General features: G+C 35.8%; 1 protein-coding gene across 2 annotated transcripts in view; it reads right to left on the bottom strand.

The window, feature by feature from the left end:
- Positions 1-17,259, bottom strand: part of KDM7A (lysine demethylase 7A) — a 72,762-nt gene that overhangs the window by 17,313 nt on the left and 38,190 nt on the right. For both annotated transcript variants that reach the window (XM_040594198.1, XM_040594197.1), the window contains exons 7-14: positions 16,477-16,639; positions 12,989-13,076; positions 12,150-12,256; positions 8,923-9,014; positions 4,575-4,664; positions 3,552-3,761; positions 1,938-2,062; positions 1,256-1,413 (exon numbers count right to left, since the gene is read on the bottom strand). In XM_040594198.1, the coding sequence (XP_040450132.1) occupies positions 1,256-1,413; positions 1,938-2,062; positions 3,552-3,761; positions 4,575-4,664; positions 8,923-9,014; positions 12,150-12,256; positions 12,989-13,076; positions 16,477-16,639 (1,033 nt within the window). The remainder of the gene's footprint in view (positions 1-1,255; positions 1,414-1,937; positions 2,063-3,551; positions 3,762-4,574; positions 4,665-8,922; positions 9,015-12,149; positions 12,257-12,988; positions 13,077-16,476; positions 16,640-17,259) is intronic.

The following is a 17,259-nucleotide window of genomic DNA, read 5'->3' as shown; positions in this document are numbered from 1 at the left end:
TCTGTATGACTTAATCTTTGATTCAAGTGTAAAACTTAGTTTCATTTACTTAAATTCTGAAAGAGGAAAAAGGCCATACATGCTGAAGCCTTCACTCAATAAGCTGTTTGCCTTGTTGGTTCCTGAGTACTCAAGAGGGACCTCTCTCCTGTGCAAATTTTTTAATACTGTTCTCTGTGACCTTTGGAAGTACAGTCAACAGGGATTACAAATTGCTTTATTAATGAAAATAATAAAATATTTTATCCAGACTGACAGACTCAAAAGTTGTTACAGATTGTTGTGCAGGAAACTAAGGGAACTGTAAGTCTCTAGAGGAGTCTTATTATCTTAAGCGTTGATGTCAGTTTCCTAACACATACCCTCTGAGCCCTTGTAAACTCTACTGTGAAAGGATGTGACTTCTATAATTAAACCGAGAGCTGAACAGCTATGTCAAGGACCAATTTGTCACTGCACAGAGCCATGCTATTAAAAATAGGCACCAAAACCAGACATTCAGTATTGATACTTTACTAATGCACTGTGTGATCAGCACTGCTGAACACTTGGCAGGAGGGTTTGAGGGTACAGAAAGACTAAAAAAATATTAACTACTAGTGAAGAATGGTTTAAAGTATTGGCAAGTGGTGTTAAAGTGTTTTACAGATAACCTAAATTCTTCCCCAGCCTTGCAGATTACTGCCAAGGTTGAAAGCATAAGATTTTATTAATGTTAAATGATGTTTGATCACCTCTATGGAATAAACCTATTCATTAGCAAAATGTAAAAAATTGTATGGTCAAGTATGTAATCACCAAATGGAACAGAAAAGTGAGGTATAAGATAGGTTTACAATTAGCTGCATGTTATGAACTTTTATCCTCTAGAGTGAATGATGTGATGAACTTTTCACACTTAAGTATATTTTGGTCAAGAAAAATCAGTGTTCTTATATTATGAAACAGATCAAAAGGAATAAATACTCATCCAGAACACCAATTGAATCTCCACTCCGAAAAACACTGTACAGGGTATTCAAGATGGTACTAACATAAAAAGGTGAATTTACTTTCCTACTCTATCCTGTTCTCTTCTTCAGTAGACAGATAATATTTGACAAATATTTTGTTGTAACTTCTAATATTACTTCTCTGATCTATTAGTTTATCCTCTTTACACTTAGGTAAAATTTCAGTCACAACTTGACAATAGTTAGACCCTCTTTAAGATCATCAAAACGTTCAATGGATAGGACTTAAGAGACAAGCTTACTGTTCAGTGGTTTCTGGGCATCTGCATTCCCTTCTCCTTCAAACCCTGAGGGCTGGTCTTCTACCTTAACAGTCGTCTTTTTTGACCTTGTTCTGTCATCTTCATCCTCACTATCTGCTGTGTAAAGACTTCGATCAGTAAATGGGCGTCTCTCATCTCTGTCTCACAAGAAAAAAAAACAAAAAAACAAACCAACATGTTATTCTTACCAACCTGAAGCAACTGTTTTAATTATTTACAACACACTCTTGAGATACAACAGTAATGTTCTCTTATGCTCACCTCTTCGTTCCAAATTGTACATATTCTTATTCTATGCCTGTCATTTCCACAAAGATGCAAAGTTTTACACCTGTGTATTTTTAATGAAAAATCACTCTAATAGATGGATACAAACCAACCATTTCTACTGTGAAGCATTCCCTTCAGTACAAACCCAACTGAGCAACTGAATGAAACGCTGTTAACAAAGGAACATACAAACATACGTAGATCACTCCATAACCGTGGCTCCACTAGGGGACAGCAGACACAAGGGACAACGCTTTCCTTCAACATTCCTAACATGAATCTTACTGGTAGAAGGGAATCCAGAGCTCCACAAACAGAAATGTTATTAGCAATTAGCATGCTCCAGACCATAATGACTAGGAAGAAGTGATCCACAATCAACCCTTTGTACCTAATTATTCTTCCATTTGAGAGCAGAAGGCGAAGATCATTGTCTTTTGTTCGCCATTCAGGTACTGTAGAAGATGGCTGAAAGGGCTTGTTAAATCTCCCATTCAGTTTCGAGCTTGCGGTATCCTAAAGAAGTAAAAGCAATATTGCTTGTTATTTATTTCTATAAATTCAACCGGTTTTCCTGTACTCCACAGAAGTTTAAACTCAACATCAGGATGATTACCCTCCTGATAACCAATTGAAGAAAGCTCAGACAAAACATGTTTGGGTGTAAAAAAGAACAGACTGCACCTTCTCCTTCCCTGAATCACCAATATTCTCCTAAAATATCTGGAACAACTACAACTTCACTATAATACTCCTTTTATGTTTCCTTTGAAGAATTATCACTGTATTCAAAACAAAGAAATACCAATAGACGGGCAAGCCAAAAGTTGGGCTTGGAACTGATAAGTCAACTCCTGGATTGGGTATCTGTTCCCTGGAATTAGTATCTCAAAACTGATTTACAGGACAGTAAAACATCAGTAATGCAAAGTAACCTGCCATAAGCAGAACTTTCTTAGCTCAAAGCCATTTGCATTTGACACATACTCTGAAGCAATCAGTGATACATTTATATGCCAAACCAGGAAAATGTAAAATGGTATGTTTTTTTAACATGTTTTACATGTTAATACTGATAGTGAACAATATATTTGTACATTAAATGACGGTAACTAATACTCCTAAACATTTGTTTGTAGCAGTGAACTGCAAAGGTTAACTATTTGTCATAAAATTTAAGTTCAGCTTTCTGTCTTTGGGGAACGTCTCGAAATGAATGTCTCTTGTTCATGCCTTATGAAAATCAGTATCAGTATTTTTCCACTGTGACAGTCCATCCTGTCCCAACTAAATTTGCCAGCATTTGTTATTCTCACAAAGCTACTTATTTCCTTTCATAAAGCTACTTATTTCCACTCTCTCATTCCTCCTCCCATTTCTGTTGCTGTTTTGAAATAAGGTCATCAAACCTGAAAAAAAGAATTTTTCAAGAGACTACATTTTACTTATTTATCACTCCATGATACCTTTGTAATACGACCACAAAGTCCACAGCCCCACAACGGAGACCAGAGGCAGCCTTAGGCTTACTGATAGCGAGGCACTGTCATACAGGAAACAGGAACATGACTGAAAACCAAGGCTAATCAAATCACAGTAACAGAACTATAAGAAAAAGCTATCTAAAAACACATAGCGAGGCAGGCTGGCTCAGAGCCTCACCAAATAAAGGTTCTGCAAGCTCCCTTTTCTGCACAGACCTGATTCAAAGTAGCACTTGAGAGCTACAGCAGTCCCAATCCAAAAGCTATACCTGAAGTAAGTAGCAGATTCAGGGCGCCTTCTGAAACACAACATTGAAGGAACCGCCACAAAAAAATGATCAAGGAAGAAAAAAATTTGTTTCAGGAAAACTCAAAAGAAAGAAACTGAAAACAAATCTATCCATATCTCATATGGCAGAGTAGTAGCCTGTATTCTTATGCCTGTTAAAAGCTTCTCCCTTTCAACAGAGATTAGAAATCCACTCTGGCTTTGTTTTTCTTGCACATAACTTAATACTTGCCTCCTCCCAAGGTGACATCTCCAGCCTTTTCAGTACCTCCCTAGTGTGGAGTTCAAGGATGTCCAGATTGGAAGGAGTTTTGGTGGCATGATCTCGCAGTTTCCTCACCCTTCGTCTGGAGTGGTGAGGCGAAGTTGTTTCATGCGAAGACCGTGAAGTTGGACACACACCGAGAATTCCCTGAGTTTTAACTAGTTTGCCGTTTTCCTCCTTTAATTAGAAACACATACTTCAGAACAGTCTCACAGGAAAAAATCCACATATTTAAGTGCTGCTTCTTATTCATCTATTTAAATGTAAATTAGATAAATAAATAAAACTGTTAGACCTTTTAGAGAAGTACTACGTATTTCCTATGGATTTGATGTACAAGGCTTATTTCTATTGCACCTCTTTCCCGTATACATACTCCCGTAATAGCAGTGCTTAACACCAAAAATTAACACCAAAACATAAGGTTTTATTCACAAAGGCAGCATAGGATAGACATGTATTCTACTCAGCAGATCACATCTCTCTTCAGTTCTCAGAACTGTTCTCTCCACATGCCAATGTGAGAATTTTTCAAGAATCAATATTCATTAAGAAGAAAAAAACACTGACTATAACACAAATATCATTAAAACATCAGAAAAAGAACAAAAGAGACGACAACTGGACCAGAAATAATAACGGTACGACAATAGAATATGCATAGATTTTCAAATTAAACTCTGTAACAACATAATCACAGTAATTATTTTAAGTGGTTTTAAGTAAGAATGTATTAGAAATACTGACTTACAAGTAATTTTACCATTAAAAATATGAAAAACCCAAACATAGAATACCCTTGCTATACATTTTATCTGAAATGCTCATAGCTTAGTATTCCGTAGTCTTCCTCTTGATCTTCTAATATTAAATGAACATTAAAAAAATAAAGATTAATATGATCAATTAGAAGCATAACTACTATGAAATTCCCTGACCCAACGATTTTTTTTTTCCTGCAGACTTATGTAGGGTTGCCTCTGTTCTTACCTCTACAGAACGAATCACTTTTGAGAGCTCTTTTATGAGATGCCCAGGCCTAATGTTGTCTGGAATTTCAAAGGCATGTTCTGTTACAAGCTGTATGCAAAGAGGGGAGAAAAGATACTCAATTCATTTTTTTCAGGTAAAAGCAGAAGTAATAGAAAAGAAATGTACAGGAGGAAAAAAAAAATAAAATTAATATCTGTAATAATGACTGCAAACTTCCAGAACAGATACACACACACATTGAGGCTTCCAGTTCAAGCTTTAGAAGGCAGCAGATATCCCTCAATGTGCCTCTTAAGAATCCAAGGAAGGGGTAATACAAAGCCATACTGACAACTACTTTATTTTTTTGTCCCCCTCAGTACAGTAATCAGCTTCTTTTTTTTTTCCTTTAGCAGAAACTTTAATAAGAGTCATGACCTTCAAAACAGCTAAAGACTAAGGGAATTTCACTGCAGCAAAAAATTTAATCTACAGAGCAAATAAAGAGTAATAATCAGTAACCAACATGCAGATTTTTAGACATCTGCTTCACATTTCACTTTAAAAAGTTACTTTCTTAGCTTATTTAGAATCTAGTAGGTTGGAGAAAGTGAGTTTAAAAAGTCATTCCCTATTAAAAAAAATTATGAAACCACAACAGTTTATGTTCCCTTTAATCCTCTGAAACTGTATCAGAGACATATTTCTGCCTCTGATAAAACATATATACTACCAATCTGAGTAAGTCCAAACACTCTACAGTTAGATCTAGTAAAAAGTATGTTTAATACTTTGTATAACAGTTTAAATGTGCCTGAAAACACTTTCAGGTAAAATTAAACAGAAAAAATAACACTCAACTCATCGACCAGAATGGCTGACATGAATTCTATCCTCTTAATCAGCTATTTAAATGGAAAAACATCCCACAAACACTTTCAGCTACCCATACTTCAAAAACAAGGTTCAGCAGCAAAATTATGGCTAGAAGCAATTTGATACTGCATGTGCGTTTCATTGAATGTGGCTTCCTCTGAGTCAACAAAACGAACGCTTCCTCCAAAAAACAACTTGGGTGTATAACCATGGTATAAATTCATTTCAGTGCCATTAATTCTACAGGAAAGATTAAATCAGCTGCTATTATTTACCATTGCTCATTCTTTGAATGGATCACCTCCACACACTTGCACGTGGGAACACAGCACCTGTTACTAAACTGTATAATTTTTACAGTAAGTTACTGGTCATCTTAGGACCATTCAGTTCTTTCTACTTGAGGACTTCACTCTCCCAAAAGCCTTCCCATCCATGAGGACTTCCAAGAGGGAGTGACTGATGGAATCCTCCACAAGACTGACTTCCAAGTTTTTCTGGTATAAAAATACTGAAAAGCTTTCCCAATGCAAACATTTTATATCAGAAGCACATTAGTTTGGCAGTATGATTTACGGTAACTCTTTGAGCAGAGTAAGTTCCACTGGCAAACTCACTTCTTTGCCACTATAAGAAGTATCTATTTATACCAAGGCTTTCTCAAGTAAGCTGTGGCAGCATAATTATTTTTTTAAAAAAGGGGGGAGAGAAAAGAAAGAGAGGCAGGAAGGCAGACTAAAAATTCACCCCAGCAACTTAAATACATGAACAAATTCAAATGGATACATAATCTAACAGTCCGACAGAAGGGAAGAATGTGCAGGAAATATAAATACCTACAGACACCATGCCTGAAAAATTATTATCATTATTAAATAACTTGGGTTTAAGTTGTCTCTGCATATTGGTTCATGGAAAAGGAACAAGCAGCCTTTGGGACCGAGGAATTCTCCTGGAGTAAGGAGAACAGTAGCAACAAAACGGCCTAAGTATGTCAGATATAAATTGCAGGTAAAGAAAATAATAGAAAAAAAGCTGTGATTCATTCATGAGTTTCAAGAAATGGTTTTGTAAATATTTTGGAAATATACAGAGGAAAAAGAAATTTGTCTTAAATCAAGAGATACAGATAAAAAAAATCCTGGCAGGTAAATCAATGCACCCATCTTTGGAGACTAGCATCACAATGAAGTATATCAATACTCAAAAACAAACACACACACAAAAAAAGATAAAATACAAATAATAAACCTCACATCCCTCACTCCTTATAAAAAAGAAACTGGCCATTTTTTTTTCTTTTACAACACCTATTAATATCTTCTTTAAAAACACAGAACAGTTGCCCAAAATCACCTTATTGGTACATGAATCAAACATCTGAACAACTCAATCTGAGACCTGTTGCTTATGCAAGCTGGCAGGAAGCCAGAGCTAAAATCCAAGAGCTCAGACAACTCAATAGGTCATCATAGTCATTGTTTACAACAACTAACATGCAGACTGATGATCTGCACCAAAATAATCTGAGAATACTCATACTGATAAAAGCCTTGCACAAACTGAATTCAAATCAAGACATGAAAACTAAAATAATTTTAGTAGCACTCAATCTCTATTCTCAGCATCTTGTAAATTTTGGCAGTTTTTAAATATTGCAGAAATGGAGATACTGCTGCCCTGCTGAAGCAGAGTTTGAATTTCTCCAGCAAGTAGTTTAAAACAATTCACTAAGATAATTCACTTGTCTTGAAAAGACATACTCCATGATACAAATGTGAAACCTCATGAGTAGGCTTCTCATTTGAGGAGTATTCATTTGTCATTTCTCTTTCAGAATCTCTCTGAAATCCCCAGCATGAGCAATCATACAGCAATGTACAAAGCTCCTCCTGCCTTCAGCTGCACACAACTACAATCCTATCATGCACATGGCCTGCTGCAAATAAAAGATTAGCTCTTTTACAAAGCAGCAGCTAGAAAAGATGAACACAAGGTACAAAACATGATAGCTGGTGGACAGCAGAAAACACTGAGTAGTTCACTGATGTGCACGGTTTCCTCACAATTGACATTTCTGTTCAGCCAGTAGTTTGGGAATACTCACAGGTCTCATTAATAAGCATTCAGAATGCAGCATGTGCAATTAGTTTCTTTGCACAAGAAAGTAGGAAACAGATCACATTCTAAGTGATATAAATAAAATACTTAATGAGCTACAAGGCGGTACACAAATGCTACAATACTGTATTACAACAATCTAGAAAGAGGGATTCCAATCCAATTTCAAATCAAAATAAGGATTTATACGGGCTATGTTTGATCTCCGTTACCAGCAGTCCGATTACTGGGTTTGCTTATTACCCATACCACTACGGGAGAAAGAGCTTGGATTCACACATGGTTTAACAGCTTAGGCACAATATCCTGTAAATACTGCTACACTGCTTACTAGCTAGTTTTGATCCAGAATGGCACAGACAGACACTGGACAACCAACTCCAAGGTGTTTCAGAGGGCCAGCAAAGGTTCACCTGGAATCAGTAACGCTACACAGGCTGGACTCCTGCAGCTTCCACACAAAGTAACCACCTCTGCGTTTGCACTTGGTGTTCAGTTCCTCAAAGCTCATTACGCTGGATGCAGCACTGTGCAAATATCGTACCTGTTGTATAGTAAGTTCTCTTACAAGGAGAACTTCTGTGCAGAAAGACCAAAGAGATCCCCAAGAGCCAGTTCAAGTCAGCATGGCCAGAAAAAACCTAGAATTAGTAAGCTCAGTCAGAACCAAACTGCCTGTCAGTGAACAGCACTTCCCAGAAGCACCGGTTCCAAGAGGACTGATTAGCTCAAGGCACATGATAAAACACATGGAGTTAGGCCAGACCCAGTGCTGTGCCAAAACAAATAAGCTTTCCTGGAGAGTGGAGCACCAGCAAAGCCAGCATAGACAATATATTAATGATTTTACAAGAGTCAGCCAATGTTCAACAGGGATGGTATTCAACTGAAGTTAATGTCCTCATCTGAATCTAAACTAACTCTTCAGCAAGACAGGCATACCTGAAATGTGTTCTCCAAAGTACTGACGTTATTGGAAAATGCTAAGTATCAGGGCATTCCATCCCTCCATTGCCTCAGACTAGAATGAATCAATTATAAAGCCAGATTTGTTAGAAAAAAGCCCCACGTTATCTGCTTATCCTCTAGCATTCTTATCCCATCCTGAGGTGAAGCAAGATTCTACTTCTATCAGCTAAAATACAAAGCTTATTATTAATTGGTCTAAAAAGACTTTATTAGCATCATGGAATACAAAATTGTCATGATGCTTCTTCTCCAGATCAGCAGTATATAATCACCACAGAGTCTTTCAGTACTCATTAATGGATGAAAATAATCTTAAACTTCAAAAGGGGATAGGACCTTCACTTACTTCTAAATCAAACTAGAGCTCACCAAAATAGCAAACAACATCACTTATACTTACTTCTTTTTTCATCCATAATTTTAAAGCAGTAAGTAAAGCCTTCACTCCTTGTACTAAATAGCTTGGAGGCTGGAAACCATCTTCCCTCAGTTCTAAAAAGGATACAGACACCAATTTAGAACCACATTAACAATGAAAACAATAGAATGATACCTACCTTTCAGCCAATAACGTTGCACAAAAAAGGATAAATTGTGCAAGCAAATGAAACACGACATCCTGTATTTGTGTGCATACCGTAACAAAACAAGCCAGTCCAACCCTGAAGTGATACTATGCAAAATCTTCCTTTCCTTTTTGACTTATTCTTGCATGAATTGGAGATAATTTACAACATAGTAAAGGTCAATTAGACCAAAACAGATCTCAAGTACAGAACAAGAGAAAACACCTTTGAAAAAAGAAATCACTTTTACTTCATTCAGAAATATTTTAGTCAAAGGGAACCAGAAGGATGTGGGATGTAGCTCTAAATTACAATTCCTATTGTTTATTCCCATACATACAGCAAATGGTTCAGTGGCACACTTCCACTCCCCAAATATTTTCTGACACCCTTCCAATTATCACAGTTCTCCCTCATGCAGTTGACATCATTTTTCCTCCCAAAAATCAAAGGGAGCAAGGGGTGGAAATCACTCTGCTACAGAAGCTGCTCTTCTTAAGAAAGCTGGTGCTCCCAAGGGACTCCAATTCCTTTTCAATTTTGTCTTTTCCTTCATGGGGAAAAAGAGAAGGAAAAAGACAAACACTCCATAAACAGTCAAAAGTAGACTGCAATCTCTCTCCATGTTCCTGACAAATATTTCCAATTGTCAACAGCAAACTGACCAATACTAGGGATATTTGGCTCATTTTATTCCCTTAAAAGAATACACTAATAAACCATATTCTGATGGATAATGTATTAGTCTGCTGGCAGAAAAAGGGAAGTTTGTTACTAAACAGCTGTTCTTCCCTCAAAGATGCCTCCTACTTGTTAAAGGGTACGAGGAGTGGCAGGCCTTTGAGTTGCAGCAGAAGTCTTCCTGCCCACTAGCTGACTCAGTTGATAGAATTTTGAGAATACAATGCAGCACCACAGGCTGGATTTTTTAGTTGCAATAGAAAAGACTGCACAGCATTAACAGTAATAAAAATTAACGAGTATCAGATGAATAAGTTACCTAATCTGAAGCCCCAAGAACTATGAAGAAAAACAGTTTAGGTGAATGCCACAGCACTTACAGTATCATAAAACACTTCTTGCCAATGAAAAGACAAAGTCAAAATGTTTATGACCTTGTTATCATTTTATAAAAATAACCAGAAAAACACATTGTGCTGATTTTGCTTACTGACCTGAATTTCACACAAAGTACTGCTAACCACCACGCACTCAACGTTTTACAAGTTGGTCATCACCATACCTTTCAAAACCAAACTGGTATCACCCCTTATTTATTAAACAACAGATTCTTACTAGTAAACACCTAATTCACATGAGTCTGTCTTGATGCCAAAGCCCAACAAAATCTTCACTCTAGTCATGGAGACTTCAATTTTTATTTTTTATGATAAATTCATAGGTTATAGCATTGCTCTGCTATATCTGCTAAACCATAGATTAAAAATAAAATGAGAATAAGCTTCATACTCATCCTCTATGACACAAGTCCCAGGAAGCTCCTAGTCTATGTACTCAAGGAGTCATGGTATAAAAAAGGGAGAGGGAAGAGTCGGGGAAACAGACACTGGAAACTATTAGTATTTAGCTAGATAATATAGAAACGTATATCCCACTGCTTTTCCAGTAGAAATACAGCTCCTATTGTCTTCTGATGAGTTTGTAAGTTTTAGATACACAGAAGTGAGACCAAACAAAGTAAGCTTTCAAGAAGAAAATACTTTTTTTTTTTTTTAAAGGAAAAAATTTTTGCAAGTTTGTTCTACTTGTTAAGATTTCCGAGTTGCTTTAGGTTTCTAAAACTTTCAACGCTTGTTTTGGAAACAAGGGTTGTTCAATGCCTTAATTTGCTGAAAGGAGAATAGATAATTTTCAGTAACTGTGACTGTTTCCCTATTAGAAAAAGGTTACATGAGATTCTGATCTCTTGAGAAGCTGGAGCTGAATTCAGCAGCCTCCTCTGCAAGTTGATTTCTCTCTGTTGAAATACATCATTTGGAATATGACATTTACTATTAAGCTTAAACAGAGCAGGCAGAGGGCAATATACTTGAGGAAAAGAAGGTCAAGTCAGACAGGCACTTTTCTCAAGCTCAATTATACATGGGTACAGATAGAGGAATTACAGGACTAGATGAGGAGTTTGGAAAGGACCAGCAACTGTCAAGAACATCAGGCTGTTGAGATGTCTATTGATAAGCACTGATATAAATGATTTAACACAGCTTATAGGAACTGATGCACCTTTTCTACAAAAGCCCTCACAGACACCTTTCCCTTTACCACAAAGAGCAGAACACAACAGGTGTTTTGACTGAAAAGGTCAGAGAAAATTGTAGAAGTGCAAGAAAACCTCTTCATTCAGCTGTGAAGCCACAAGAAGAAACCCACAGGTACAAGTTAGTGGGATCATATAAGGAGTCATTTGCTGAAATGAGAGAAACGCTATCAAAGGGTACTTAAAGATTTAAATGATAAAGAAGAAACCTGAATGAAAAACTGATGTCACTGAAGTAAGTTTTCTATTTTCCTTAACAAGGTCTTGACAGATAATGGCAAATTAATCCTGTTTGACTGGCAGTATAATTGCACTGTGCCAAAATCTCAGATACTCTGTCTTGATGATCTAGAATGTTTTCATTGACCATTACCAGCACTGGATGAAAATCACTAATAAAATAGTTCAAAGGTTCCAGCAGCATGCTACAAAGTGCTGGTTACATGCACCACCAAGTGCACCAAGATTTCCACAGTGCAAGTCACCCTAAAAGCCTTTGATCACTGAAGTAGTTTTCAGAAAGATCATTTACTAAAACCAAAAATTGCTGGATCTAGAACTGTCATAGTGTAGTATTCACTAAAATTTAGTTAAAAGAATCATGTGACATTTGAAAAAAAAAAAAAAAAAAGGAATAGGAATTCAAGTCTAGTTTTCCAGCTTAAAAAATTTCATCTGTTCACACAACAGCAGTATAAATTTTCTCCATTATCAATGAAGAGAAAAAAAAAAAAAAAATGAAAGCAGATACATGTGTATCTCTTAAAATAAAACAAGGATTACCTTTCAATGTTTCCAGTAAGTTTTTGGCGACAAACCAACAGATGGCTTCAAAGAAAGGGAATTTGAAAAGATCTGGGGTTTTTAGCCTCTTCTCCATTTCATAACACCTGATTAAATAGAAATATTACACAACATTAATGTTTTAATTGTGACATTCATTATTCAACTACGTAATCATTCAAATTTACACAATGTCCAAAATAAAATAACATAACCATGGCCATGATAAATAAAAGAAGTCAAGTACCACATAGTTAAATCCCAACAAGACCACAGACAAGACTGAACTCTGGTCTCATCCAGGCTCTGACCTTATCAAGTTTGACTGCGGCACTTCTAAGAATAAAGTTGGACTTCATAAAACTAGGATACAAACCCAATGTGTGATCTTTTAACAGATGGAATTTTATCAGGATTCCACTGTAATAAATAAAAACAATATGTTTAGAAGACAGCTCCACATCTTGGACAAAAACTAAATACAGCTGCCCTTAGAGCAATGCTGACTTGAGGAGGCTCATTTCAACTCAAAGTGTTGCACACCTGGGCTTGCTTAGTTTTGTTTTAGTCACTTATACTAATCTCCAAGGGGAGTTTTTTTGTGGGGTTTTTCCCCCCCAATTCATTTAAATTCTTGCATACCCTTCATTTTGCTTTTGAAACAAACTTTGCAGAAGTGAAGTAAGAGTATGTGCTTGATGCATTCTAATTGAAAATGTCACTATTGTCTATTTGAGAGCCTGTACTGATTTGATCCTGGTTAAGAGCATGAAGAAAAATATCTATTGAAGAATATCCTACTTAACCGAGGAAAAGGTATAGGAAGAGCTGAGACTAACCTGAGCTGCATGCCAATATTGAGGTTGTGCAAAAAGTTTCCTCCAAAAGCCATACAATCCTGAGATGTGAGCACAGCATGAATCCAGCCTGAAATGATAGATTCGTAAACTTAATACATACATATAAATTATTCTAAGATTGTTTTTAAATACTTATATAAGTAAAAATGCTGTACCCAGAAACAAAAAAGCAAACAAATTTGTATTCTGTGCTAGAAACAAGTAATCTAAATTTTAACAACATGAACATTACAGTGTTTAAGAAATCTAGTGCAACTATAGTTTTCTGAAGAAGCTAAGACATTTTTCATGGTGGGGGGTGAGTGGGAGAGGGTGGGCTGGATGTAAGATTGCTAGTTATTTTTCAAGTAAAAATTCCCAAAAGTTTTTCCTCCAATGAACAAAAATAAGGAAGTCAGGAAAGGAAAAATATATTGAACAAAAGTTATGTCATAAACCAGAAATTATAATCCTTTCAATAATTACACGTTGCTTACAGTAACTGAGCTGTTTGCAGAACATAAAAGTCAGTTAACGATACCGAAGTTACTCAAATAAGAATTCAGATATGTTCCATAAATTACCCTAAACACAGTCATCCTAATTCCAGCCAAATTATCATCTGTTTAAAACCCGGTCTAGGCACTCTGACTATATAAATTTGTCACATAATTGAAATATTGTCCTTGTGAATTCCACTATTCATTATGGCAAAGCATAGCCAACATTATGCTATCAATTAACTGGTTACTACTGGATAATTTCAAGTAAGTACACAAAACAACTCAAGCTATTAACTTTAAAGGTAACGGTTTTTAATTGGGAAGCTTATATTGTGCAGCCTTAACATAATTGAGACTACAAACAGAGTTTCTTCTTTCAAGATTTTTTTTTCTGGTTTTGCATGCATACAGATGATCTTTTAAAAAAAGATGAGTTGACCACACATTTGCAGATTACTTCATAGTTTGACTGAATGTAGGGCAAGAGGTACAAACACAGGAAGCTCCCCAGCTTGAAGCAAGATCAGACCAAATCATAAAAAAATATATATTGCAAACTACCATTAAATCCATGCCCTAATTCAGTTAAGAACAACCAGTTTGAGTGAGTTTTTGTGGTAACACATGTTAAAAGATCCGAAACCTAGCAACTATGCTGACTAAGCAACATGCCTACTTGGAGGGAAGCTACACAATGGTATATGAGAGAATCTATAATATGATGCTGCATGCAGTATAAAGGGTTTTTATTTTATACATTGTTCAGTTTTACTTCTGTTCTTTGAGAAGGTCTGTGCAATGAAGATTGCCTTGTATTACCAGCTGCACTTTGCACTTGTTAATATGGTTTCAGTTTTTCACTCTTACCATCATCACAGTAGATTAATACCTCTGACTCTCCAAAGAATGTATGTATTTCAATCCTTTAAACAGACATATCCCCAGACACTGACAAAACTGACAACAAAACCTCATCACTATTGCTTAAACACCAAGTATTTTTATGGCATACCTGCATCAACTAAAGGATTTAATTTTTTTACATTCCTACTTGCTATTTTTATGCTGTAGTTTTGATCAAGATCTATGTAACAAGGCAAAAAGTTGGTGTAGACCACACAGAGTATCTTGAATAATATTTAAATAACTCTCAAGAGCCTCCCCGTAGGTGCTATTCATCTATATGCAAGACTAATTTTAAACCAGAAATCTACTCTGAATGTATTTCAGAGATCATAAAATAATTATTACATGCACTAGCATCAGCGCAAGCAGGAACAGCAAAAGTGATTTTCAGTAGATACAAGGGGTTTTTTAAAGCCTTTAATTTGCCTTACAGAATTACCCATTTTTTAAACGCCTGTCTTGAAACTTAAATTTATTGATTCTTACACTATACTCCAACATACATATATAAATATTTATGTGTGTGTACATATACACATGTATTTGTCTGTGTGTACATATACACATATACATCAGAAAATGTTATAATACTTTTCTTTTGGGTGACATTGTAGTGAAAGCCCAGACTCATCTGATTACTTGGGAAGCAGGAACTATTTTCAGAGATCTGTGGGTCACATTGAAGTTCTTTGTTCTGTAATTCTGCATTCTTTGTTCATAGATGTATGACTTCACACTTAGATAAATGGAAAATTAATGTAATCTCTTGCCAAAAACACATGTTTTTTAAAAGCTCTGGATGTTCAGGAATGTTTAGTGCAAATATAGCTCCTCACCATGTAGTATTTATTCTTCACAAGCCATGAACTAGAACAGTAAACACCAAACCCCACAAACAGAGAACAGAGACTACTACATTTTTCGTGTAGCTAACTAGGAAGTTATAGTTACATAGGACAGATTAAGGTACTGACCATATTCTTTGAGGCCTATTCCAGAAGCAGTACTGTGCACCCTTTTCTTTCTCCATGTATTTAAAGCTTCCTCCCACACCCCCCAAAAAGGAAGCTAGTACCCGTACAAATCTTTAGTAATAAAATAGTAAAAAGTATTTATATGGATGAGCTGGATAAGTGAAAATACAAGAAACTAACTGGCACTCCCTTCATTGGCAAAATATGGTTTGTTTATTAAAGACTTCTAAGTTTATGGTATTTGGGAGTTTGGAGGTGTGGGGGTGGTGTGCTTTGTTTGGAGGATTTTTGTGGGTTTAATTGTTTTGGTGTTTCTTTTTCTTAAAAATGTCCTGTAAGTTATCAGATGCTATTAGGTGACAGTTAAAAGAAATGTTAAAGAAAACCAGAAAAGACCATGCCTCTGCATCATTTTTAAAGGAAGCTGCTGAAATGCATTTATGAACGCTACAGTTTCATAAACCATATATACAGGTATCCTTTTATTTTTAATAAAAGGAATTAACATTTGAATTAACTTATGTATTCTTCAGCTTTATTTAGGGACACTTTCATTTTGATTCAGAGTCTCCACTGGCTCCACCCCAGTTTAGATGTTCCTGCTGACAGAAGACAAAAAAGGAAAAAAAGAAAAACAAAAAAAAAAAACCACCCGACTTATTTTATACCCTCTAGCCTACAGCATAAGAAGTTTACATGTTCTTGTAATAATTTTGCCTAATAGGTCTTACAATATTCAAAAGCTGTAAAAACAAAGCTGTATTATACAATTAAGATAAGAATTCAGTCTGGATCTCTATCATATGGTGAAAAATGCGTGTTCTATGAATTGAAACTATTTCCCTGATATCCAAATTAAGTTTTTATTTGTTATCTTAAAACTGTTTAACAAACACCCTTTTTTTCCCTAATAACTGGTATTACTGCCAGGCAATCTAAAAAGCTAAGTACTTGTTTTGAAAAAAATGTAAATTTCTGAATTTGTTATTCTCTTTTATCCAAAACTTTAGAAGAAACCAAATGCTGGTAACACAATCATTTCAGGATACCCTTAACTCCTGGTAATTAAGCACCTTAAGTCCTAGTAGTAAGGGTAAAATCTTACCTGTTGGAACAAATAAAGTGTGTCCTTGCTTCACAACACATTTGTAACATTTGTCAACTTTGTCCCCAAAATATACTTCACTCTGGGTTACAGAGGAACTCCAAGACTCATACAGAGCCAAATTTTCATCCGTGGGCTTGATCAAATAGAATATCTTCTCACCCTATTAAACGAAAAAAATCAAATAAATGAATGCCCTCCTGTAGGCGTACTACAACCTCTGAGCCACTCCTAATGAAGTAACAGATGAATCTAAATGCTAAGAATTCCATACGTGCACTGTGGAATGTTAGGGCTTCCCAGCCCCAAGTATTTCACAGTTGTAATCCACCAAAAGCTTAGTCAACAGTACACGAACCCGTTGGTGTCTTGTGATGTAAAAGAAACAAACCAAACAACCAGAACTTTTCACTGGAGCATAAAAAATTCCAACTTTTATAAACAATTTATGGATACGTGCACACATGCCAAATGAGAAAATATAAAATCAAATTGCCTCTTCTATGATGTATATATGGTCAAAGTTTGTGAGAATAAAAAAGTTGAGTCTGTCAACGATTTTCATTCATTCATTTTTTTCATACTAAAACATCACTATATCACCTACCAGTCTACTAAAATGATCAGCCAATCAATTATAGTCTAGAAGTTACCAACAGCATGCTAAAATAAAAGCATAAAAATGCAACACCAACAATCAGTAATCAACTTTCAAATTCTTCCCCCAGCTTTTTAAACACAGAATGTCATACAGGTGATAATGCCACGGAAGAAGGCAGCACA

Source organism: Falco naumanni, chromosome 5, assembly GCF_017639655.2.
Source record: "Falco naumanni isolate bFalNau1 chromosome 5, bFalNau1.pat, whole genome shotgun sequence".
In the NCBI taxonomy this organism is placed as follows: Eukaryota; Metazoa; Chordata; class Aves; order Falconiformes; family Falconidae; genus Falco; species Falco naumanni.
The sequence above is the reverse complement of the archived record's forward strand: the minus strand, read 5'-3'. Positions and strand labels throughout refer to the sequence as shown.